General features: G+C 39.7%; 2 protein-coding genes across 6 annotated transcripts in view; one reads left to right on the forward strand and one right to left on the reverse strand.

Moving 5' to 3' along the window:
• The window catches only part of tep1.L (telomerase associated protein 1 L homeolog), a 57,337-nt gene extending 44,092 nt beyond the window's left edge, over window positions 1–13,245 (reverse strand). Inside the window, exons 1-5 of one of the 3 annotated variants that reach the window (XM_041565585.1) lie at window positions 13,120–13,245; window positions 2,802–3,584; window positions 2,585–2,710; window positions 1,507–1,641; window positions 31–192 (exon numbers count right to left, since the gene is read on the reverse strand). In XM_041565585.1, coding sequence (XP_041421519.1) covers window positions 31–192; window positions 1,507–1,641; window positions 2,585–2,710; window positions 2,802–3,569 — 1,191 coding nt within the window. In that variant the 5' untranslated portion in view covers window positions 3,570–3,584; window positions 13,120–13,245. Of the gene's footprint in view, window positions 1–30; window positions 193–1,506; window positions 1,642–2,584; window positions 2,711–2,801; window positions 3,585–4,718; window positions 4,740–7,624; window positions 7,758–13,119 lie in introns of those variants that run through there. The other 2 variants (XM_018260123.2, XM_041565586.1) reach the window with 2 other exon arrangements.
• The window catches only part of hnrnpc.L (heterogeneous nuclear ribonucleoprotein C (C1/C2) L homeolog), a 29,821-nt gene continuing 9,504 nt past the window's right edge, over window positions 7,255–27,571 (forward strand). The window contains exon 1 of one of the 3 annotated variants that reach the window (XM_018230996.2): window positions 7,255–7,272. The gene's annotated coding sequence lies outside the window, so the exon portion shown is untranslated. 3 annotated transcript variants of the gene reach the window in all.

Genomic DNA, 27,571 nt, shown 5'->3' on the forward strand with positions numbered 1-27,571 from the left:
AAGGGTATGCATTTTTTTTCCAGTGCATACCTGATACAATCGGGGTACTTCCATCCAGTCAGCTGGAAGCTGGATCGATGCACAAAAATACCTTCGCAAGTGCGGACGGCAGGCAGGCAGGAATGCAGAGACAGCAAGCATGAAATTGGCTGTACTGCGAATATTTAGCTCCTGTCGGGTGTATAGGGCAACCTAAAAAATATTGCATAATGTATACAAGTCTGTAATTGCTTTAACAATAAAGAACTACTTGCAATGTAACTTCATGTGTACATTTTCATTTGTGAAAAGCATAGAAATGGTAACCTATAATGCAAATGTAGGCATCTGTTGCCACCACAGAAATGTAATTTAGCCTGCACACCGGGCAATATTCTGCACATCAACCTGTACTCTTTGCTGCATATGTGACTGCTAAGACCGGGTAACCAAGTAAAATAGAAAGAACAAAAAAGTTTATTTAAAATAAATAAATATCTAAATAAAGGAAAAGTGGGAGCTGCATCCACTTTAATACTGCTGCTTATACAGTGGCACGATATCAGTGACCAGAATGATTTACTGCAGTTTGTTCTGTGGTCAACCTTAAACCCTTAAGAGCACCTGGGCTATTGCTGCCTAAAGCTGACCATACATTATTTGATCCACTCATTTGGTGAGGTCACTCTATGAGCAGATCTTTCCCCCGATACCTAAGGGGGGAGATATTGGGCTTTAATCCGAACATTGGCTTTAGGGCCCAATGATCGGATTACACTGGATGGAATTCAAGCCATTAGGAAGAGGCTGATGAGAAATCTAGACCTGTCCAATTGCCAAATTAATCCAAGGCCAATCGATCCAAACCTTCTACCCGTATTGGTCGGCTCATATACTGCCATACATACCCCGAAAATTTGTTTTGTACGATTTTATCGGTGCGTCTATGGCCACCTTAAGGGGGTTATTTATCAAAGGTTGAGTTTGTGAGTTGTTTTTAATTTTTCTAACTTGAATAAACTCACAACTCAAATGTTTGCTTATTTATGATAAAACACAAATGTAAAAAAACTCGAATTCATGCAATCGGGGAGAAAAACTTGAATACTCGAATTGATCAAGTTTTTGAGCACAAACCACCGAAAAAAAACCTCAAGAATCATGAAGACTAAAAACATAAATGGTTCAAGGGCCTCTGCTATTGACTTCTACATGACCTCGACAGTTTTTAGCTGGGGTATTTTTCGGAATCAAGCTTTTTTTTTTCAGGGCATAATAAATCACAAAAAATTCAAGTTTTTACTGAAACTATCCTCAAAAACTTTTTTGAGGAAAAACATAACTCGACCTTTAATAAATAACCCCCTTAATGTTTTTGCTGCCTCTACTGAAGTACCAGCATTAATGGGATATGATGAATTCAGATATGATTTGGGGTGGTTCCACAGTGTTCCTAATGATGTATGGAATAAATCCATTATAATGCAAGTTTTTATGTTGCTTGCACAACATAAAAACTCAACTTACCTTTAGAATAAACTCTGAATCCAGGTTAGACAACTCCTCACAAAGTGCTTGAAGCTTTGCACGGGTCTCATCAGAGCTATCAGAAAACTTGGGTCCACTTACTAGTGAGCAGCAGACAGCAGAGACCAATTCCATCTGCAGTATATGTAAACATATGATTTTCTTTATTGCAATGTTCTGCTGAAACTGACTTGGAACTGTACACAGATTATAAAATGTATTACATACTACCTCATTAATATAAAGAAGCAGTTACCGGGATTGGATAAGATTTACAGCCTACTTTACATAACTTTTAACTGAATATACATTTGTCTGTAATAACTGATGCAAACCCCCCCCCCAAAAAAAAACACTTTAGATTTAGTTGCAATCACACGTGTAAGCAATATACCAGCAACATTTTTTTTTTAGCCCAGCAATTCTTTTTTTTGTAACAATAAGATAATATTCAGAAATGTAAAGGTTTATTTACCTTAATTATTTATTACCTTTCTGTGCATATTAATTTTTACATTCCTGTGCTCCACAGTAAACAACACACGACAGAGGGGGTTGGGGCAGGTGGTTTATTAAAGATAAATTCTACAGTACATTACTGTAATAGCAATACAACAGTGTGAGTTGTATGTAAGTCGGATGTTTGTAACCCGTGGACTCCCTATAGTGTTGCATCTGGGGAGAATATAAGGCAATGCACTTTTTTTTTTTAAAGTTTCCAGCAAATCCATGGCTGTTAGTCTGATATGGCTCTGTATTTAATTTGCACGTATTTGATTTGGAGCAAAATACCTCCCTCACCAAAATGATCAAACATTTCTGGATATACAAATCACTTGTCAAAGGTTGATTTATACAATGTAAAAAATTACAGGAGAGTTCTAAAAACTTGTAACCTTTTACATTTTTGGGGCAAAAGTCTGGTGGAGGTTACCACACAGAGTGGGAATTTACAATGCAGCTTTAATATATTCCATGCAATCATAAAATCAAGTTTAGGGGAGCACTGCCTGTGTAACCTTTTCCATAACTGCATATTTAGTATATCACTGACATATCCGATACCGAAACATTCTACCTTTTTCTGATGAAGAAGTGACTGATGGCGGCTCTTAATGGTAGAATTTTCTTCCACAGTCAACTTCTCGTCCTCCTTTGGTCTAATAGGTGGCAAAGTTTTAGGCAGCCAGTTGTCCAAGGTTTCCTTAGAAATAAAAATATATATATAAATTTATGCCATATATTGTTGATACGCATAATCACTTTATCATGTTACTAGCCATATAGACAAGTACCTCTAAACGTGATGACAAACCACCAATTATAGAGTCTGCTTCATATGAGGTTTCTTCTGTCTGAGTAGTCACATCATCTTGAGATGCAGGACCTTGGTTTTCCTGGTTATCCCCCAAGGTGGATACCAAATATAAAGGCACCCCAGAATCTTCTATTTGCTGTAGACACACACTGTTACCACTGTCACATTGTGTAATGTTTGAAGTTGCAAGATGTGGAATTAATGCAGGGTTATAGACTGAAGCTGTATTAGAGGTTACAAGATTAGGGTTTAAGGAGGATTGTAGTTTCTCATTGGAATCAGAAGACAAATTGCCGAGAGTGGATATGGTACGGTTAGTATGTAAAGAAGAATTTGAGGTCACTGCAGGACGAGAAGTTTCAGTTGAAACATACGGTTCAGAGGAAGGTGCAGTATAGGACAATATGGAGGTTAAAGTGCTGGATGTAGGAAATTGTTTAGCATTCAGAATTCTATTAGAGGTAAGTGCAAGTTTAGATGGAGAAGTCAGCTTTAGGTTAGAAGACAACAAGGAGTTAGTTGTCCTATCCCTCATAGAGGCCTCTTTCTCCCAGGAAGGTCTAAGTAACAAATTATCTGGTCTTTGGATATTCAAGTGATGCTCAGAATTAATCAGATAATCCGAACCAGGCAAGGTCAGGGCAAGTCTCCTTCTAGGCTGCGACAGCTCCCGCCCTCTACGCAGAAGAGTGTTCTCTAACTGCAGGCTAGAAGTACCGGAGATGTTCTTTTCTGGAGAAGGCATCTTTGAGTCTTAAAACTTAAAAAAAAAAAAAAAAAAAAAATTAGAAGGCACATCACAGCAATGATCCAAAACAAAATAAACTGCAAAATTTTTAAACGTAACCCTGCTTTGCAGCGGAGACCAGGATTTAAGTAGAACCAATTCCTGTCACAGACAGCAAGATTAAAGCTAAGCAAGCTCAGCAAGAGAAATCAGGTGTTAAACTTCACAACAGGTAAACTCAAAAATAATGATGAATGCATTTAACATTACTTAAAAAGTTATTTACTTATGAAAGCAGCATCTCTTTGTCCTTTGATAATTTCTGGACTACTGTTTTTGACTTTTGAAGCAATATAGCAGAAGCCAGTTGCTTTAAGGAACAGTAACATTAAAAAATTTAATTGTTTTATAGTAATAAAAATATAATGCAATGTTGCCCTGCTGTGTTTGCTTCTGAAACACTACTATTGTTTATATAAATAAGCTGCTGTGTAGCAATGGAGGCAGCCATTCAAAGGAGAAGAGGTTTAAGTTACACAGCAGATAGCAGCTAAGCTCTGTAGAACATAATGGTGTTATCTGTTATAAACTATTTAACCTGTGCCATATAGCCTTTTTTCAATTTCCGCCATTGCTTCACAACAGCTTGTTTATATGAACTATAGTACTGCTTCTGGAGCAAATAGATCAGATTTACTGTTGCAGGGCAACAGTACATGATATTTTCATTAATTTAAAACACTTTCATTTTTTGGTGTTACTGTTCCTCTAACAGCATGCAAGGCACTGTGGGCAATGGAGTATTGGCTGAAGGAGAACTGACATCTGAACAGTGTAGAAAGGGATAATCAAATATTGCTTTCAACTTAAATAATTTGGAAAACCTTTTAATTAACATATTCATCTCTGCAGCAGGGAGCAAAGCTTAAATTGTGAAATGCTACAGAGCACAGAGAGTGAGTGAAGTCATGGTCTGCAGCAGAAGGTAGGGTAAAACAATAAAAATAAAGCAAGCATTACAAAGAGCTCTGCGGTCAACACATCACCGCAGAAAGCAGAGTTTATACAGAGCTACACTTACCAAACAAAGGAAAAAAAGAGTAAATCTAACCTAAACAAAAACAAAAATTGACTCTGCAGTACAAAGTGAAAAATCATTATTCTTACCAGAACAAGGCAGGCAACACACACAGATAGCTTAGCCACTGACTTTTGAAACAATTCTATCAGAGCCTCTCTACCTGCAAGCAACTGAGCCAATTTTTCAAGTAATTGTACTTCACATTCGATTTCATGTTCATTTCCTGTATGATTAATACGATTGTAATGGTTTTTATATCATAAACTTTTTATGTTGTGTCGCAAGAAGCTGGCTGGTATTCTTTTGATCTTCCAATGGTAAAAGACTGAGGTTATGACTTGCTAATTTAATTTACTGCTTAGCAGTATGAAGGCTGAGCTTTTTTGTACGGCCATGGAACTCCAAGGTGACTTCTAATATCGTCAAAGGTCCATTCAGCTTTACCAGGGTATACTGATCATTTGCCAATAAACTAGCGCAATTCTTCAAAGTCAAAATTCCCAATATGTTAACACTTAGAAGTAGGAGCATGTTGTCAGAAATTTACATTCAAACACAACCAAACATGCAATACTAGAACATCATATTAATAAATCAAAGTTAATCACAGTTTAACCCACAGGGACTCAATGCTACCAATCAATAGAGCCATTGTGCTTCCATATCTTTAATATAAGAATTTCTATTACCTCAGAGTCTTGGCAAGGAATGTGTTCAATCAAACTGCGTGTCTCTTCTCTAGGAAATTTTTAAACACTGGAAGTGTTAAATTCCCAGTATCTACAGTTAACCAATGTTGGGAAAACCTGTCCCCAACATAGGCTATATTAAATGGACACATCACAATATATACCGCAAATGAGGTATCACAAGCATAATGTTCTTTTACAGAAACAAAATCATACAGAAACATGGAACCCTTTAACGGGCAAAAACTACAATTAGCATATAACCATGCCACTATATATAATTCATAATATTTACAAATTCTCTAATAGCGATGCACAGGGCCAGTGGGTTTACCCACTTGTCAGTGGATTCGGGCCTGTTCCTGTACAAAATCTTCGGGTCTTAGGCAGGTTCGGGTTGAGTCCTTCTCCTGCTCTCCCCTCCCACAACCTACCACTGCCGGCTTCCGTTCCCTAAATATATAAACTCGCTCCAGCCCCTGCCCCTTTCATGGCGTCACTGCGGGGCGGGCGCGGGTCAATAAATAGATGTGGAACAGCAGGCCGGGCAGGGTGCGGATTGGGAGGGTTAGGTTAGGGTCAGATGCGGGTCTATAATTTTTCGACCCGCACACCACTATTCCCTAATCCTACATCTCACACACGTGCATAATGAGCTTGAACTCTGTGAGGATGGCATTAAATTTGCAAGGAGCATTGTGTTGCAAAATAGTATGGTTCCCCCAACCAAAGTGCAGTCTCTCTTAGATCGCACCCAGGCCCAGGGCAGCAGGATTTTAGTGGGCGGCATGCTGCCAAACCACACCCACATGGGTTCAGAAACACTGGTGATTCGCAGGAGATGCGATAGTTTTTTAAATTTCCCGTGCACCAATCCCCACTGCTCCGGTCCCAAAGCCTAAAAGTTGCCCCTGGAGAGGGCGACAAATGGCCTAGGGGTGCCCACTATGTAAATACAGCCCTGATTGCACCTCCAGTGGAGAAATTTTTTTTATATGATAGTTGCCCTTTAAAACAAGGATACATGATATATTTAAAATGTGAATCAACAAAGGAAAAGTTAAGCAAGGGCGTCAGCAGTCCTCTTATTTACCATGCTTAAACATTGACTCAGGAAAGCCATGTAGTCTTAAAAAGGTACTTAACTTGTGCATGCACAAAACCCTCTTAATTCAACTAGCTTTCCTTTTGAAATATCAGCAAAAGGGCAAAGTAAAGATAATGCTAGATGTACATTTTGTTAGGTGCTTCCAGTATATTTTTACTACAGTATTTGAAGGGCTACAGGGGTTGTTCTGTTTTAATTTAAGTAAAATGCAGGGAGCAGTATTTTAAGACTATATGCATCTACTCTTTTGGTTTTAAAACATTTACATCCCCTTTAATCGTGTATGTTCTCTCCTCTGTGTTATTATATTATCGTAGAGCCTGTGAAGGTTCAGCACTGTCAATACTGTAACATTTTCAGATCTCTACTGCTTTGTTTAGGATCCTTTCCCCTATATATAACAAAAGGCACAATGTTTGTCCATGTGCAGTAACCCACAGCAACCAAACAGAAGTTTGCTTTTAAACAGGTGACCAATAAATTGGCTACTTTAGGTGATTAGACCTGTAACAAATTTTGAACCATTTATTACAGAGCCCTGGGACTTTTACTTCCTATATTTGGTGTTTTGTATTACTTAACCATAATGATTGCAAAAATGAAATTAATATTATTCTATGGTTTTTGCTTATAAGTATTTTTTCAAATGTAGATATATCAGATTGCAACCCAAACTAGACTCTCGCCCACTCCATGCCTGCACAATGAGTCATTACTGCCAGGATTCATAGCAGGGATTTGCTGGGAGTCCACGCTGTCATTCCGGAAACTCACGTGAACATGATGGACATTTCTAGATATATTGAGATGTGACTGTGCTCCCTTCTTTTTTGGAAATAACAGGTACGCTTATACTCAAAAGTATATAATGCACCAATATACCACAGTAATCAAAAACAAGAAAAAAGGGAGAATGAAATAGCGTTCCTTCCAAACACTTTCAAAGCTCCATACATGAATGTTAGATGTTAAACGTTCCCACGGGGCTCTTTATGTATGTATGGAATATACAGTTTGTTGTTTTTCACTTCCTGGTGAGCACAAAGTCTAAATGCAGTGGTGTATAAGTAAGTCCTGCTCCTCTGATTATACTCCCTACAAAACAAAATCAGTCAGCGCTCATAGCAGAGCAGACTTCCTATAATTACCCCTGCATGCTAATAAGCAACTTACTTTGCATATAGAAAAGTCTCACCTTGTATAATTTACCACCAGCAGTATCCGTCTCTTTCCACTGATTCCTTCCTTATTTCCCTTCCGCCCATGTGATGTTCCTCCCAATGCCTGCAGGGTCCTAATGCTCCCTTCTAGTCTATTCACTTACAGAATCCCGAATAGTGATGGATAAATCTGAACTGTTTCGTTTCACCGAAAGCAAAAAAGCTAAATTTTCCCCATACGCATTGAAGTCAATGGGTATTTTTTCCTCACATCAAATTTTCAAACTGTGAGACAATTTTTAAATCACACTAAATTTTTTTCACTATCCACTAGGGTCTCAGCAAAATATTTCACTTATCCCTACTCCTGAACAGCCACTCCAGATAGCACAGGAATCAAAATGCAATGTAAGATTTCTGGACACAGCCTAACGCGTTTCATGTATGCAATACACTTCCTCAGAGGCTTCCTGTGTAATTAGGTGCACTTAGATACTTTTGTAACAATTTAAAAGCAGCAATTGTAACAATTTAAGATAAGCAGGTCTCTTCTGGAAACTGTGTTGCAGCTTAAATGGCAATTCACCTTCATTAGCAAACCTGGAATAACACATATAAACCACAGAAATGTGTTCAAACCTTCATAACCTGCCAAATTTAGTAAAACAAACAATTTAATTAGGGGGTGTGGCCACAAATATGGGCATGGTAAAAATTTAGCCGCTCTGAAAATCATTTTGACCCTCTTTCTTTTTCCAAAATTTTGGGAGGTATGACTTAGGCTAAGGCCACACAGGGCAGAAATCAGCCTGCTGAAATACACAAACAAGTTTCCTGACCGCTTGCAGAATCCTCTTCTCTGTTCACATCTGGAAGCCTTGTGTAGGCTCCGGAGTGAACACACACATTCCGGCTCTAAATGCAAAGGCTTGTGTTTCTTAGATGATATCTAATGAGTATGTTCGCTCTGGTAGTGGTGGAACTACCGGGGGAGCAGGGGGTGCGAGCGGGCCAGGGCCCGCGCCCCCTCAGGGCCCCCCGGCAGTCCGTTCGCCATTGGAAACTCGGCCAAATGCGGCCGTATGGAGGGGGCGGGGCCCAGCTGCGCGTCACGCACCAGGGCCCGCCCCCCTCAACGAACGCTACTGCGCTCTGGAGCCGATTTCAGCAGGCTAATTTCTGTCCCATATGGCCCTAGCCTTAGCACCCTCCCCTAGTATTTATAGTTTAAAGGTCATAGGGGCATATTAGTTTGTCCAGTCTAAATATATACATAAATAGATTAAACATGAAGGAAACTCATACTGCTGGTAACATAAATACTTCCCAACTGTCCCATTTTTTTGCAGGATAATCCTGATTTTGACAGTTGAGCCAGCAGTCCCAGATTAAAATATCCAGAGCTTCTATTTGATCTCCTACATTGACACCAGGGAAAGATACAAAGTTTCTAAAACTTTATTAAATAAGAGGCTTTTGGCAGAGCCCACAATACTTAGCACCTGCACTTACAAACAATTGTAACTTATAAGATAAGCAGATCTCTTGGGGGAACTGTGGCAGCTTAAAGGGGACCAGTCACCCAAAAAAAATTTTCATAATTCTATTTTATCACATTAGTCAAGCAAAATTAACTTTTATTACACTATATAAATTATTTGAATCTTGTTTCCTCCAGTCTGGGAATTCATAATTATAGCAAGCAGGCAGGAGCCATTTTGTGGACACTGTTATTAAGACAAGCCTTGTATCATCTCAAAATCTTGTTTGTGCACCAGAATGGGGGACCCGATGTCCATCCCCATGCCCTGGTCACACAATTAAATGGTGAAGACAACGGGGGAATGAGGGGAGAGCTGTGAAGTGCTGAATGGAAAGTGAAAGTAATTGTCTGCCCCGCCTCTATGCCCAGGGTATAGAGGAGGGGCAGACAATATTTGATTGACAGCTGAGATTTTTAAATGAGCTTACAATAGCTATAAATGCTTTAATAAAAAATAGAACTTGGATTTCATGTTTAATTTGAAAAGGACTTTTACTATACAGCTTTTTGTGTCTGGGTGACAGGTAGGGGAATTTCATCTTCATAAGCAAAACTGTTATAGCACATAAAAAATGTACCCCCAGAAATGTGTTAAAACTTTCCATAACCTGACAAATTTTGTAAAATGTATGTGGGTATTTAGGGGGTGTGGCCAAAAATTCAATGATTTCAAAATATTTCAATGTGGTGCACCCCCATACCCAGCTGACACCAACAATCCACAAACCAATTGCCTCATTCCATTGAAGACAGAGCAGCCAGGAGATTCAAACAGCATCAGGAGAATCAAAGTGCACCTATTGTTTCTTAATTTCGTTCTATATATTGCAACATTTTATAGGTTTTAGAAACTTTAACTGATTAGGTGTATGTCTAGCTAAGTGAAAATATCCTGGTATGGATAAATGTGCCTCACTTCAAATGGTAGACCTTTGAAATTTAATCTTCACTTGGGGTTGTTTCCTCAGCATATGCCAGCCCACAGAGGTACTTTATGAGATATCATATATCATAAAAGATCATTCAAAGCTGAAATATTGCTTAACAATGACACGTCTACCTTTGTGTGGATGTGCAATAGAACTGACCTTGATAACGCAGTAACATGAACACATTGTAAATAAGGGAGAGTGACAGCTTTATAGTAGAACTGTTGTTACTCTAATATAATATACATTATATAAAACTGAATTATATCCATAAAACCTACTGTTTTTTTTTCAAATGGGTATGTGTATATAAATATACATAGTATAGGAGCACTATGTTTTGATATCAGATGCCTGGAACGTAGTATTTTAGGTTGAAAAATGACACACAAACATTGTGAACCTTGTTGTCAAAATGAAACCAGCCTAACTACTACTTGATCCAGAGAAAGGAAAACCCCCATCTCAACTCATTTCCAATTTGCATTGGTATATCTCGCTCCCCATGGGCCCAGGTGCAAATAAAGTTTTTTAGAAGGGTTTTCATGGTTTTAACACTTAATAAATTCCATATTTTTCTTGGTTTAGAGTAATTCATTAAACACATGATTTTTAGTTCTACAAACTGTCTGCCTATTGCTGACTTGTGTACTATGTTTCACCAATTGCAATTACTCAACATCATATTCGTGCAGCACTTTCTTATTAGAACAAATAATTCACTTGGGCGTGATACAGTTTGAGTGGGTATTTGTGCAGGGGTGATTCTGGCCTTTCTGCTGCCAGAGGTGAAAGCATGGCAATCCGCCCCTGTGCCACGCCCCAAGCCACGCGCAATATTATGCCCCAAGCCACGCCCCCACACACCATGCCTTTCTCATACAGGATAGGTAAATTACACTTAATGTGTTACCATGCTGTCCCTAAAGTTAATAAAGTATATGGATACTTTGTAGATAGATACTTCGTACTGTCTTTTTTTAACCTAGAGACATTAAAAAACCTTTAAATAGTCATTCTACTATTAGGCAGTTATCACACAAGAAATGTATAGCAAATAAAACTCCCATAATCATTACTAACTTGGGGCTGGACATATTGTCAGTTTCCCAGCTACCCCCAGTCATGTGACTTGTGCTCTGATAAACTTCAGTCAGGGTCGGACTGGGGGGCCCGGGGCCCACCGGGACTGCTGGTCCAGGGCCCCCCGCCCCCCTACAGCGACGCGCAGAACTCGGCACAACTATGCGTATGCGCCGCTCGAACGCCGCCATGCGCATGTGCGAGCGGCGCTTCTCGGTGCGCATGCGCGAGGGCCGATACGCATCGCCGAAAACTTTTTTTTTTCAAAATTTTTATATTGGTAAAGGGGTCTGGCCCGGCGGGGGCCCACCGACACTGACTTCAGTCACTCCTTACTGCTGTTCTACAAGTTGGAGTGATATCACCTTCTCCCCCCCCCCCCCCCACAGCAGCCTAACAACAGAACAATGGGAAAGTAACCAAATAGCAGCTCCCTAACACAAGATAACAGCTCTCTGGTAGATCTAAGAACATCAATCAATAGTACATTGAGTAGGAGAAAAAACAGCCTGCAAGAAAACAGTTCCACCCTAAAGTGTTGGCTCTTTCTGAAAGCACATGACCAGGCAAAATGACCTGAGATGCACCTACACACCAATATTACAACTAAAAAAAATACACTTGTTAGTTCAGGAATGAATTTTAATATTATAGAGTGAATTATTTGCAGTGTAAACAGTGTCATTTAGAAATAAAAACTACATCATAAAAATCATGACATAATCCCTTTAAGTTACAGTTCCTTGCACTGTTAAAAAGCCCTCTGAAGAACAGATAAGTACAGATGTGTGACAGTCAAGCAGAATAAGTGTAGGATGATTGGAGATACAGTAGAAACTATAGCATTAATGTTACACTATAGATTATAACTGCATTATAATTTATTGGGGCCACAAGAAAATTAAGTAAATGCTGAACTCATATTAAGGAGATGTAAAATTGAGGTATCACAGTCAAGGGATTGATAACCTTCAAGTTCACTTTTAGTATGTTATAGAATGGTGAATTATAAAAAAAAATTCAATTGGTCTTCATTATTTTTTTCATAGTTTTTAAATTATTAGTCTTTTTCTTCTGATTATTTCCAGCTTTCAAATGGGGGTCATTGATCACCTCCATCTAAAAAGCAAATGCTCTGTCAGGCTACAAAGGTAAATTCAAAGACCCAGACAAGCAGATTTCTGAAATTGTAAACTGGAGAGCTGCTAAATAAAAAGCTAAATAACGCAAAAACAAATAAAACATGAATAACAATTTCAAATTGTCTCAGAATATCACTCTCTATATCATACTAAATGTTTTTTGGATTTGAGTCTGAAATGCTGCAATGCAATTACAAGCAACATAGTATTAATAAACTGGATAATTGAATAAATGAGTCAAAAAATTTCACCTGTCTGAGGCTTTTCAATTATGGATCAACTAGCAGTTAGGGTTGGACTTCATGATGCGAGAGGAGCCGACACGTCACAATGCGACAAAACGCATGCGATGTGTCGGATGTTCTAAAGAAAAAGGGAGTGAAGGAGAAATCGCAGGTAAGAACTTCATTTATCCAGAGCTGTGTTTTCATCCGACAGTCGGATAAATGTAATTCTTACCTGCGATTTCTCCTTCACCTCCTTTTTCTTTAGAACATCTGACACATCGCATGCGTTTTGTCGCATTGCGACGTGTTGTCTTTATGCATTAACAAGGGAACATACATCTTTTTTTTAAACTTTTTTTTAACTTTTTTTTTTTTTAACTAAAGCCACTATTATTTATTAATTAATTGTCAACAATTTTATTTTGGTAATTTGTATATACAGTAACAGGCTTTGAGGGCACCTGGGCAAGTGACTTTTATAAATACTGGCGGTTTGATGACACACACAGTGGAGTGGTAGTGGAGAATTCAAACAACAGGCAGACAGGCAGTACTACTATTATTTATTCCAAATATTCATTCTGTAGTACAGTACAGACACAGTACCTGATGATCGGTTCTTGTGAATAAACTCTGGCTCTGCCTCACACAGTGCCTGCTCTAGACAGACGCAGCAGCCAGCCACCACGGCACCACCAGACCGGTCCAGTCCAAACTCCAAAGCTAACACTGTACACACCCAGCCCTGGAGATACTGTATGCGATAATGCGCGGAGCCAGTGTCGTCACTGGCGTCACGTAAGCAGCAAGCAGCGGAGCGCTGCTCAGCCTGGTACAAAACACGTAACACTGACTCACTGACTGGCACCGCACAGGACAAGTCAGGGCGGCACCCGGGCAGTGGCAGGAGTGAGGGAACTGACTGAAGCTGAAGGCGCATTATGCGTGGAGCATATTTACATTTGACAAGCAAGTTTTTTTTCTTAACAGCAACAGAGATACTCAGCAGTCTATTACACCAGCCAAAATGCCGCCCCTTGTACTGACCCACATTTTGCCACCTGAGGCAAGATTCTCAGGCCGCCTCATTATAGAAGCGCCCCTGTATATGTGTGTTTAGGTGACAACGTTTTCTTGTATCATTGTAAAATCGCTGCAAATCGCTAACATATATTAAAAAATATGTTTGAAAACTGACAGAAACTTGTACAATCCAGAGACAATATTAATTATAAGAGCATTCTTAATTTAAAACAACAGATATTTCTCTTTATTATGTTTTTAAGCATTTATCTTATGTGTGTACTTTTGGACATAATTAGCCATGTTTTATTACCCAGAATATAGTTCACCCAAAGTATGTATGACTTAATAGGTGCAATTTAGCCCTCTTAGCGTGCCTACGATTTGACCAAACTGCAATAAACAGTATAAAACTATACCTGTATTTTCTTCTACAGAAGGTAACCCATGATTAGCCTCCCCCAAATAAATATTTCATGCTTATACTCCACTTTCCATTAACAACTTGAAATGCCCCCTGTTCATCCCAAAGCTGTTTTATTGAAGTTTGTTTTTCAGTTGAGTGCACATCTATGGTAACATTGGGATTTGTGATTACATATTGGTTCAACATCTGACTCTTGTTGATTTCCATTTTGCACCATAAACACTGGGTAGAACTGAACACTTGTCCACTGATTGCATGTAAAGACTAATGCTTGAAAGGCTGAGTACAGGAATGACTTGTTATCTTCTGTTGCCTTTATCTATCCTTTATCCATCTGTAAAATGGAAGACCGTGTCAGTACTATCATATAAATAAATGTTCATAAACAAAACTTGGCCACAAGGAACGCAATTCCTTAAGCTCCGTGACTATTGTCACAAAATGCATTAAACCTGCTTCCCCCATTCCCTTTGATGTGCCTATGTGGAAGTTTGACTCTAGGATTGCAGAAGATGTAATCTACTTAGACTTTGCTAAAGCATTTGATACAGTGCCACACAGAAGGTTACTGGTTAAATTAAGGAATAATGGCCTTGAACAGACGCCAGGCACGTATCTCCTCTGTCGCCTACCCCATGTCCGGTCCCCTCTCTCCAACTGTATGTTGTATTTTCCTGTGTACTTGCACTGCCACGCTTGTGTGAGTGTCATTTTGCGCATGTGTGTGACCAGACGTGCAACTAAACTGGCTAATGGGATGAAAGATTTTTTCTCTGGAAAACAAGCATAATATCATAGGCTATTGTGATTCTAAAGTCTACAATTAGTATAGATTTTGGGATATATCGTTTATGTGAGTGCATATAGGAGTCAGTATAAGTGTGTGTATGTATGTGCACTGGGGTTCATCTGGAGGGGTTGAACTTGATGGACTTTGGTATTCTTCTTCTTTCAACTCAATTTAACTATGTAACTATGAATTTAATAAGGTTTGATGACCTATATGGAAATGTGCTATGCTGTCTCTCTGTTCCACGTGACCAATTGTTTTGAACTGTAGTATCCAGAGGCAGAATGGACTTGTGGATCATGTTTTTTTAATGGTATTAGTGGCTTTCTATTAATGTAGTTTAATGTATAAAAGTGAATACATGTATCAAGTACATTAGAGCATTGCAATTCTGGAACCATAGCTGAATTATTTTAAATAGTTACTTTGATGGACATTGCACACTGAGATACTGTATATGTGTGTGCTTAAAGGGGAGATTGATATTCTGGCACAATTTGCAATTGGTTTTCATTTTTATTTTTATTAGTGTTTTATAAGTTATTTAACTTTTCATTCAGCAACTCTGCAGTCTGCAGTTTCAGCAAGCTGGTTCTATGGTCCAAATTACCCTAGCAACTATGCTTTAATTTCTATAAGAGACTGAAATATGAATAGGAGAGGCCTGAATAGAAAGATGAGTAAAAAAAAAAAGTAGCAATAACAATGCATTTGTAGCATTACAGAGCATTTGTTTTGTCAAATAAAAAGTTGCTTAGAATTCTGTAACATACTAAAAGATAACGTAAAGTTGAACCACCCCTTTACCATTATACTGATGGCAATGATTTTGGAAAAGGCACATTTTAACATACAAGTATTGTAATGCCACTGGTATAGCTTTCATTTACAAGAGTAGAGTCTCCACCCAGCATTGTAATGTCACTGCTATTGCTCTTTCATTTCCATATGAGGTTCTGCTCTGTATTGTACTGGTGTGGACCTTTAATTTACATATAAATACTAGCAGAGACTATACCATTTCTTACTAAGGTACATACGCAGGAATGTAGTCCTAAGCAACAAGCTATATGAGAAGCTGACTCAGAGCCCAGCAGCACAAATTGAGGCTACTGAACAGCCTGTGCCCTTCACAACATACACAACATCCTGTGATTTGATTAATACAATTACTAAAAGAATAAAGCTGCAACTTGCACCTATAGTATCTAGAATGAGTGGTGAAACTCTAAATGTCCAGTTGTCTTTGACTTAATTCTACTAGATACTGTATCATGACCTGGATAAAAGGAGAATCTTCATAGATTCTTTGCTCCTATTTAGGATATAGTCCCAGTTGCTTAAAGGGGATGTAAAGGCAAAGAAAATAATATCCCATTTTTACTTTCTTTAATGAAAAAGAAATCTATCTTCAATATACTTTAATTAAAAATGTCTACCATTTTTATAAAACAAAATCTGACTGTATGCAATGAAATTCCCCTTTGTTTTACTTGCTCTGACTGCTGTGGATAGGAAACTTCAGACGATCCCTAGCTGCTCTGCAGGGAAACGAACATATGTTCAAACGGCAGGGGGGGAGGGACTTCCCAGAACTCAAGCAGCTTTGCTTGTTTCCCTGTAAAGCAGCTGGAGACTGTGTAGAGATTTGTATCTGCAGATCCAGTGCAGTCTGCTTATTGTGATTATTAATCAGTCTTGCTGTATCAGCTTCTGGTAGATATTATTTGCAATTCACTCTACCATATAAATTGTTATTCCTGAACAAGCAAGTATATTTTTAGCTGTAATTTTGGTGTGTAGGCAGCCATATCAGTGCATTGTGCCTGACCCTATGCTTTCAGAAAGAGCCAGCATTTCCAAATGGAACTGTCTGCAGATAAGCAATATCTCCCAACTGTCCCGATTTTGACAGCTCAACCCGCAGTCCCGGATTGTTACTGAAATGTCCCGACTTTCTCCTGCACTGAACAGCCAGAAAAAGATACAAAGTTTCTAATTTAATTGGCTTTTGGCAGAGAGCCCAGAATAGATACTTAGATACTTTTGTAACAATATAAGATAAGCAAGTCTCTTGGGAGAACTGTGATTCACAGTTTAAAGGGCAATTCACCTTCAAAACTGTAATAACACATAAAAACCACAGAAATGTGTTCAAACGTTCATAAACTAGCAAATTTTGTAAAACGGACACAGTAATTAGGGGGTGTGGCCACAAAACAAGCCTGGTCAAAAATTTATTTTTGTCCATCTTTCTATATCCTAAATGTTGGGAGGTATAAGTAAGCTATTGTTTCTCCTACTCAATGTAACTTGAGGAGTCACGTGGGACATACTACTGAGTGCTATTCTCACATCTCATAGGTTCTATTGATAGGCCACTGGGGATAGGAAGGATAGGGGTGATATGACTGCAACTAGCAGTGCAGAAGTAAAGAGTTACTGACATTTATCAGAGCATTCTTTGCATGTGGGGGTTTTGCTCCATCTGCCATTGCAAAAAGACATATGGCAAAACAAATGTGGATATTTAGTTCTTACTGCACTTGAACAGTGTCGGACTGGCCCATCGGGATATCAGGAAAAATCCCGGTGGGCCCAGGTGTCAGTGGGCCCTCATGCTGCTAAACATTTGGCCTATTTCATGGCCATTCCCTATTTGACTGAGAATAATGTGGCTAAATAGATGGAATGATAGATTACAGTATGTAAAGAAAAGAGACTAGGAGAATAGAGGTTGTTGCCTTTTCCGGAAAAAAATACCGGCCTTCCTATATATTCATATCAATTTTTCACCAATTAATAACATTGGGATCAACCATCATTTTTACCGGACAGGTACCGGCCGGTAAAATACCGGCCACGTGGCAACCCTAGTGAGCAGGGCCGCTTCTGCCATGAGGCAAGGTGAGATCCTTGCCTCAGACGGCATGAAGCAGGCAGTTACAAGGGGCGGCAAAAAAACGTCCGGGTTTTAACCCAGAAATTTGGCTGCGTTAGTGCAGAGAGCGCAATTGCTCTTAATGCAATAGCGACACTGCCCCCTTAGACCCGCTCCGACGCTAATTTTTAAGCGTGGAGCGGGAGAGGAGGGGGGCGGCATCTGGGCTGCTGCCTCAGACGGCAGCAGCCCCGGAAACGGCGCTGCTAGTGAGGAGAGGAAGAATAATAGTAGTGAGAGTGGGCCCCTGGTCTAAGATTACTTGGTGGTTTTAGGATTGCCACCTGGCTGGTAAAAATTATGGTTGATCCCAATCAGGGCCGGATTTGTATTGCAGGTGCCCCTAGGCCGCGCGGTACTAGCACCCATCTGAGACGCGCCCGCTGCCCGCACCTCCTGCAAGTCCAAACGCCGGACCACTGGTGCTCCTCGGCAGGCAGCATGCGGCCCGGGCCTTTGTGACATCGCCACAAATCCGGGCTTGATCCCCATGTTATTAACAGGGATTAAAGATAAGTTTATATATTTTTATCAAGAAAAGGTGGCAACCCTAGGTGGGCCCCATGTCAAAGGTTTTTGGGTGGGCCCCTGGTGTCCCAGTCCGACGCGGCACTTGAAAGCAGGTCCGGACTGAGAATTAAAATAGGCCCTGGCATTTCAGATACACAGAGGCCCAAACAGCCCTCCACCAGCCCACTAAATACCAACTTTCTATGGCACCTTATAGCAGCCCTTCTGGCATTTGCCAGAACCCACAGATTGCCAGTCCGGGTCTGCTTGAAAGTAATTTGAACAGAAATATTTGATACATTTGACTGAGACGGAAACATGATTATATGTATATCTATAAGTCAAATCAAGTGGGCAGCATGCTGTATTTTTTTGAAGTCTACATTAGCCCACAGGCAATATTGGTCACTCAGCTACTAGTCTTCTCTGGTACACGCACCATCTGCTCATTTACCACGTTCCCATTCACATTTACAATTGTTGAGACCTGCACAAAGTAAAACACGAGCGCTCTAAAGCTCCGTCTCAATTGGATTACACTACACTCCCAGCACCGCTGTGTTCCTCCCTCGTCGCCAATTGGTTAATACCTCAATGTTTTCAGTCTGATCGGCGTGCGGAACGTCCAATCAGCACGCGCATGGCTTTCCTTACGTCAGAACGCTTAAGTCGAGCTGCGCAGTGGGTCAATAGTATTTCTGCCATTTTGTGGTGAAGAAGCAGATTCGGTTTTTAATTTGCCGTTCGCGTTAACGAAGCAGAGCATTTTTATTAAGAGCCTGGCTCTGACATCACCGGCTTTTTTTTTTTCCTTTCGACTTTTCCGGACTCTCCATAGCGTCTAGCTATTGCGAGTAAAAGAAAGGTAAGTATAACCGGCGGACGAACGCTCTTAAATGGCATCAGAAAGAGGCCGCGGTGAAGGCCTTGTAATACGTAATGCCGGTTTGATGCGTAATATATTGCCCGAGGCAGCTCTACCATTGCCCTTTAGTATTTGCTGCATCTGTGAATGCAACGCATACCCTTTTAGCGGGTTATTGTTTATAAACATACGTGCTTAATTATAACCTAGAGTTTAGCAATGGTTTAGTCCAGGGGTGCCACCTAATCCATTTATGACCAATTCCCTGCGCAAGTTTTTGGCGGCAACAGGTCCCCCCCCCCTCTAATCTCTCCGCGATAATCTAGCTCACATATTTATTTGAAGGTTAAAGGCCTCATAACAAAACGAATGGCAAGGGCTCATGTCTATCACACAGACGCTGTTGTGATTACTAGAAGGTTTCTGCAAGGTATTGACAAAAACATAGGCATTTAAAGGGGTTGTTCACCTTTTAGATTGATGTTTAGTGCGATGTAGTGTGTGACAATTTGCAATTGGTCCTTATTTTTTTTTAGGGATGCACCGAATCCACTATTTTGGATTCTGCCGAATACTGATCCGAATCCTAATTTGCATATGCAAATTAGGGGTGGTAAGGGGAAACCATTTTTACTTCCTTGTTTTGTGACAAAAACAATGTCACACAATTTCCCCGCCCCTAATTTGCATATGCACTGGGCAGAAGGATTTGGCCGAATCCTGCTAAAAAAAAAAAAAAAAAGGCCTAATCCGGAAACAGATTCTGTGCATCCCTCTTTTTTTTTTTTTGTTTATTTGCTGGATTTGAAGTGATTTCACCTTTTGTTCAGCAGCTCTCCAGGTTCTAATTTCAGCAGCCTTGTGGTTGCTAGGGTCCAATTTAACATAGCAACCAGGCTGTGGCTTGAAAGCGAGAGAGACAGGAGTGTAAATAGAGGAGATCCTAAGGCATAGCCTTAGGTGTAGAGGCGGGGCAGGCAATTACTTTCACTTTCTATTCAGCAATTCCTAGTTATCACTGCTCCCCACATTCTCCTCTCTCTCTCTCGTTACCATTTAATTGTGTAGCAAGCACATGGGGATGGACATCAGGTCCCCCATTCTGGTGCACAAACAAGATTCTGAGATGATGCAAGGATTGCCTTAATAACAGTGTCCACAAAATGGCTCCTGCCTGGTTGCCATAATTATGAATTCCCGGACCGAAGGAAACAATATTTAAATAATTTATATAGTGTAATTAAAATTTATTTTGCTTAAGTAACTTGATAAAATAGGATTTGGAATAATTTTTTTTTGGGTGACAGGTCTCCTTTAAAGTACTTTAATATTTTTTTTAGGGATGCACTAAATCCAGGATTCGGCCGAATCCTTCTGCCTGGCCGAACCGAATCCAAACCTAATTTGCATATGCAGATTGTCTTAGAAAATTGATATCTGTATTTTAAAGGGATTCTGTCGTGGTTTTTATGGTATAGTTTTTATAAATGAGGAACTTTGTTCCTGAACCAACAAGTGTTTTGTTTTTTTTTTTTTTAAGTTCTAATATTGGTGTGTAGGCAGCCATCTCAGGTAATTTTTGCCTGGTCAGAAAGAGCCAGCACTTCATAATGGAACTGCTTTCTATGGCTATGGTTTCTATGGTTAAGTCTGCTGGGGCGGCATTATTAACTGATGCGTTTTGGAAAAAAAACATGTTTTCCCATGACAGAATCCCTTAAAGGAACAGTAATGTCAAAAAATAAGTGTTTTTTAAAGTAATGAAAATATAATGCAGTATTGCCCTGCACTGGTAAAACTGCTGTGTTTGCTTAATAAACACTATTATTGTTTATATAAATAAGCTGCTGTGTAGCCATGGGGGCAGCCATTCAAAGGAGAAAAGGCTCAGGTTACACAGCAGATAAGCTCTGTCTGTCTAATGGTGTTATCTGTACTACTATAGTAGTGTTTCTGAAGCAAACAGTTCAGTTTTACCAGTGCAAGGCAACATTACATGATATTTTCATTACTTTAAATCATTACTTTTAATTCATTTTTTGTTGTTACTATTCCTTTAAAAAGGAACAGTTCAATGTAAAAATAAAAACTGGATAAGTAGGCTGTGCAAAATAAAACATGTTTCTCATATAGTTAGCCAAAAATGTAATGTATAAAGGCTGGAGTGACTGGATGTGTAACAGAACAGAACACTACCTCCTGCTTTGCAGCTCTCTTGGTTTCCACTGATTGGTTACCAGGCAGTTACCAATCAGATTCTTAAGGGGGGGCACATGGGTCATAACTGTTTGATTTTAAATCTGAGCTGTATACTAACGATCAATCACAAACTCACTGAACAGTTATGTCCTATGTGGCCCCCCTTCAAGTCGCTGACTAACTCAGTTACAGAGTTGAAAAGCAGGATGTTCTGTTACACATCCAGTCACTCCAGCCTTTTGGCTGATTAACTATATGAGAAACATTTTTTATTTTGCACAGCCTATTTACCTAGTTTTTATATTTATACTGAACAGTTCCTTTAAAGGGGTTTTCACCTTTTAGTTAACTTTTAGTATGATATGAGAGTGATATTTAGAGACAATTTGCAGTTGGTTTTCTTTATTGATTGTTGTTTTTGAGTTATTTAGCTTTTTATTAAGCGGCTCTCCAGTTTGCAGTTTCAGCAATCTGATTGCTAGTGTCTACATTACCCTAGCAACCACGCTTTTTATAAGTCCCCCTTTCTATATTCAGTAGTAGGGCCCGTGGTATTAACATAACCTGGTATTGCCATACCTCCCTGATGGCTGCCTTAGGGAAAAAAGTGTTAGTGACTTTTACCTGGGATCATTGCCATTTAGGCAGATCATTTTTTAACAGAAAAACTGGAATTGGGGGCACATTTGCTGAAAAATAACTAGGGAATGTACCTGTGTTTTACCAGTTTAATCTGGTGACCTTGAACAACATCCCAGAAGTGATCGCTTCATTGGTGTAAAATTGTTTGGCTGAGGGTGAATGTATCAAATGATTTACCTTCTTGCTTGGTACAATTTCTGTCAGCCCTGTTGGCTGTCTGGATCACTAAAGGACCAGTAACATCAATTTTTTTTTTAAAAATTTTTTAGTATACAAGGAAAAAAAACACAAAGACAAATTAAACTTTGAGATCACAAAGTCTTTATTAAGAAATAACTTACCGAAACTCTTCGTGCGGCACTTGATTTCCCCTCCCTGCCATCTTTATAGGAGAAATCGAGTGCCGCACAATGGATCGTCGCCTTTTCTGAAGAGGAGCGCAAGAGGATTTTGGTTAAGTTATTTCTTAATAAAGTCTTAGTGATTTCAAAGTTTAATTTGTCTTTGTGGCTTTTTTTCATTGAATACTAATGAATTTAAAAAAAAACTAAATTTGATGTTACCGGTCCATTAATCCTACAAAGTTGAGAAGTTTCATGGGACTAAGTTCTTTGTCAGATTTGTTGTATTTTCTAAATTTTCTTTAAGAGAAATTCACCATGAAATTAAATTTAGTATGGAGTTGACAGTGGTAGTCTAAGAATTCAAAATCGTTTTTAATTTTAAAATGATTTGCCCTTCTGTCTGAAATACTATCCAGTTGCTGAGGTAAGGCTTGAAAGTGGCAACAATTTAAAAAATCATTTCTTCTCATAAAGAAATAAATGGTAACCTCTCATGGTATATGTTCACCTTTAAACGAATAACGCTTATTATGATGTAGACATTTATATTCTGAGACAATTTGCAATTGATTTTCATTTTTATTCCTTTGTGATTTTTTCAGTTTAGATTTTTGTTCATCTTGTCAGTAGTTTGGCATTTTAGCAGCTATTTGGTTGCTAGGGTATTTACTAGGGATGTAACGAATCCAGGATTCGGTTCGGGATTTGGCTGAATCCTTCTGCCTGCCGAACCGAATCCTAATTTGCATATGTAAATTAGGGGTGGGGAGGGAAATCGCGTGACGTTTTGTCACAAAACAAGGAAGTAAAAAAAAAGTTTTCCCCTTCCCACCCCTAATTTGCATATGCAAATTCGGGTTCAGTATTTGGCAGAATCTTTCGCAAAGGGTTCGGGGGTTCGGCTGAATCCAAAAAAGTGGATTCGGTGCATCCCTAGTATTTACTTTGGCAACCTGGTAGTGGTTTAAATAAGATATTGGTGTAAGATTAGGAGATGAACTGAATAGAAAGATAAGTTGTGAAATTTAAAAATACAATTCTAAGCTTACAGAGCAATAGTTTTTGGCTGAAGGGGTCACTGACCCTTATTTGAAAGCTGGAAAGATGTAAATGTAGTTGGCAAATAATATGAAAACGATAAAAAATAAAGATACAATTAGGAATAGGGAATTCTATAACAGACTAAAAGGTGAACCACCTCTTTAAGTAGCCAGGATCCACATATAAATTAAATATATTGATGATAGTGGGTGGGAAGTACTCCACATCACATCAACACTTGGTGTGCTTTTCAGCTAGCTTTTCTGTACCTTTTTTTCTTATACGGGTTTTCAATTTTCTTTTTACGTAATGTTCATATTTTCATTTCTAAATAATATAAAATGCTTGTCTGTTACAACTGCCTCTGGGATTTATAGAATGATAGTTTGAAGAAGGAGGGCAGTATAGATGGATTTTCGACTTTCTGGAAAAACTATTTCTAGACGGCCTGGACTGTCAGTGCAGCAACGTTGGGTTAAGTATCCACCTCCGGAGGCAGGACAGACAGGGATTTGGCTGAATCCTTCTGCCTGCCGAACCGAATCCTAATTTGCATATGTAAATTAGGGGTGGGGAGGGAAATCGCGTGACGTTTTGTCACAAAACAAGGAAGTAAAAAAAAAAGTTTTCCCCTTCCCACCCCTAATTTGCATATGCAAATTCGGGTTCAGTATTTGGCAGAATCTTTCGCAAAGGGTTCGGGGGTTCGGCTGAATCCAAAAAAGTGGATTCGGTGCATCCCTAGTATTTACTTTGGCAACCTGGTAGTGGTTTAAATAAGATATTGGTGTAAGATTAGGAGATGAACTGAATAGAAAGATAAGTTGTGAAATTTAAAAATACAATTCTAAGCTTACAGAGCAATAGTTTTTGGCTGAAGGGGTCACTGACCCTTATTTGAAAGCTGGAAAGATGTAAATGTAGTTGGCAAATAATATGAAAACGATAAAAAATAAAGATACAATTAGGAATAGGGAATTCTATAACAGACTAAAAGGTGAACCACCTCTTTAAGTAGCCAGGATCCACATATAAATTAAATATATTGATGATAGTGGGTGGGAAGTACTCCACATCACATCAACACTTGGTGTGCTTTTCAGCTAGCTTTTCTGTACCTTTTTTTCTTATACGGGTTTTCAATTTTCTTTTCTTTTTACGTAATGTTCATATTTTCATTTCTAAATAATATAAAATGCTTGTCTGTTACAACTGCCTCTGGGATTTATAGAATGATAGTTTGAAGAAGGAGGGCAGTATAGATGGATTTTCGACTTACTGGAAAAACTTTTTCTAGACGGCCTGGACTGTCAGTGCAGCAACGTTGGGTTAAGTATCCACCTCCGGAGGCAGGACAGAAGAAAAATTAGAATCTAGACGCCTCCCTCTTCATATAATCACTTGCTCCTCCTGATTCATCTCAGTTTTGTTTGTCAGGTCAGTTTGGAGAATAGAAAGGATAGCAGAGAAGAGATCGCAAAAACAACATTGTACAACTTTGTATTTTAAACGTTATCAACTTGTGTAAACACCTTAACATGAAACTAAAGGGTGGGGCTTACTGCACTGACAGTCCAGGCCGTCTAGAAAAAGATTTTCTGGTAAGTCGAAAATCCATCTTCTCTAGAACGGCCCTTCCTGTCAGTGCAGCAACCTTGGGGACGTCCCAAAGCTGTCCCTCTTATCTAGGGCTGGGTTTTTTAATTTTACAGTTGCCTCACCGCAGCCTGGAATACTTTTCTACCATATGCTGCTGGGGCTGAATGAAAAACATGTAGTCTATCAAATTTGGCAAATGTAGATAGTGATGCCCAAGTGGCTGCCTTACAGATTTGTTCTGGGGTAGCTAAATGATATAACGCCCATGAAGCACTCTGTGCTCTGGTAGAATGTGCTCGGATTCTAGGGTCTAGGTTTGTGACTAAGGTCATAAGCACAATTTATAGTCTCTACTAACCATCTGGAAATCGTACGCTTTGAAGTGGGGGAACCCTTATTGATGCCATAAGTTACCAAAAATGTATCTGATTTCCTGTAATCTTTGGATCTGTCTAAGTAGTAGCATATTGCTCACACTACATCCAGCTTATGTAGTGTTTTTTCTTTGGCATTTTTTGGATTAGGGCAAAAGGAAGGAAGTTTGATTTCCTCATTTAGGTGAAAAGCAGATACCACCTTGGGTTGAAAAGAAGGTATAGTTCTTAAAACTGCTCTATCTTGGTGCAATATGAGCCATGGTTCTTTTTGAGATTAGGCTGCCATGTCCGACACACTCTTTGTAGAGGTAATGGCCAGGAGAAATGTCATCTTCCAGGTGAGAAACTTAATTGGACAGGATGCTAATGGCTCAAAGGGGGGCCCTTGCAGAACATTGAGGGCTAAGGTGAGATCCCATGGACTTGTTGGATCCCTATACGGGGGCCTAACCTTGCTAACACCTTGCATAAATTGAATATCTGGTTGTCTTGCCCACTGGTGTTGGAGTAGTAGGGAAAGGGCTGTAATCTGGCCCTCTAATGTGGCTAAGGAAAGGCCTAAGTGGAAACCCCGGGTAAGAAACTCAACAATTGTCTGAACAGTCGCTTGCTGCCACTGAACGTGTGTGGATGTGCACCAGTCTAAGAAGGCTTTCCAAGTTCTATGATAAACGGTAGTGGTGGACTGCTTTCTGGCCTTCAATAATATGTTGGTGGCTTCTTGTGAGAACCCTTTTGAGCGCCATATTGCGGTTTCAATAGCCTGACCGTTAAATGCAACCTTGTTAAGTTGTCTTGTTTTATTGGTCCCTGAGTTAGCAGGTCTGGTTGAAGAGGTAGTCGCCATGGTGGAGCTGCTGACATATTGATGAGTTCGGAGAACCAAGGTCTCCTGGGCCAATCTGGGGAGATGAAAATGGTCTCCGTCTGTTCTTGTCGTATCTTGCGTATGACTCGAGGAAGGAGTGCTAGAGGGGAAAAGGCATAGACTCTTCTGAAAGCCCAAGGTATGACTTAGGCATCTGCGTATGCTGCCCTTGGATCCTGTGGCCTGGCGCAGTACGTAGGTACTTTGAAGTTGTGTCGTGATGCTAGCATGTCTATGTCTGGTCTTCCCTATTTGGTCACTAACTGTGCGAAGATGTCCGGGTGAAGGGACCATTCTCCCTGGTCTAGCGTTGGCGGCTAAGGTAGTCCGCCTCCCAGTTTAAAATTCCCGGAATGAACACTGCGGAGATGGCTGGAACGTGGAGTTCTGCCCAGCTGAGTATCTTGAGTTACCTCTTGCATGGCCTTGTTGCTGCGAGTACCCCCTTGTTTGTTGAGGTAGACTACTGCTGTGGCATTGATTGAATTCGGAGTGGTTGTTTTGTTAATTCTTGAGACCAATGAAGTATGGCGTTTCGTATTGCTCTGATCTCCAGAATCAGTGGAGTGGAGGCGGTTTTTGGAGGAAACCTTATGAGGAAATGTGTGTGTATGTAATTATTAAACATATTAGGCCCGCTTATGTAAGCAGCTCTGGATTAAAATCCTTGTGCTGTGAGTCAAAACGCTACCTTGAGGGCTCTGAAGAGAGCTCCGTGTCCTCTGCCTGGTTCCCTGCAGTGCGCATGAAGAATCCAAGCCTGCGCATATACATCGGGTTCTGGCGCCTTATCCTCCGAATCTGGAAGTGCGCGCAGGAGTCAGCATGTCTGGATATGCACTAGAGAATCTGCCAAGATGCAGCGCCAAAACAGCAAACACCCAGGCTTTGAGAGCGGGTGGCTGTGTCCAGACAATCAGCGATCATCCCCATCAGCCTACCAGTCCTGAGGAGTGGTGTAGGGCTGGTAATTGACACAAGCAGTGTCTCAAGAGCTAGGATGCCTCCTGCTCATATGTCCGCTTCTTTTTGTTAAAATAAATAACCTGAAAAGAAATGAATACCAAAGACAAATAATAAGAGAAAAAAAAATATGACTGTCCTAACCTCCAAGCAGGACAGAAGAAAAAAAACTGAGGGGAATCAGGAGGAGCAAGAGATTATATGAAGAGGGAGGAGTTGAGTTCTAATTTTTCTTCTGCCCTGCCTCCGGAGGTGGATATTTAACCCAAGTTTGCTGCACTGACAGGAAGAAATTCTGTTCTAGAGAAATCACTTTTTTTTTTTTTTTTTTTTTTTTTGGTGTTTTTGTCTAATTGGGTGCAATTAGTAACTACAGTTAAAATTCTTTCCCATAGTATACATATATAAAGCAAAACCAAAGGCTTTCTTTGTAGCTAACACCAATTGCTTGTAGATGGTTGTATGGATA

The sequence above is a fragment of the Xenopus laevis genome, chromosome 1L (genome assembly GCF_017654675.1).
Source record: "Xenopus laevis strain J_2021 chromosome 1L, Xenopus_laevis_v10.1, whole genome shotgun sequence".
Taxonomy (NCBI): Eukaryota; Metazoa; Chordata; class Amphibia; order Anura; family Pipidae; genus Xenopus; species Xenopus laevis.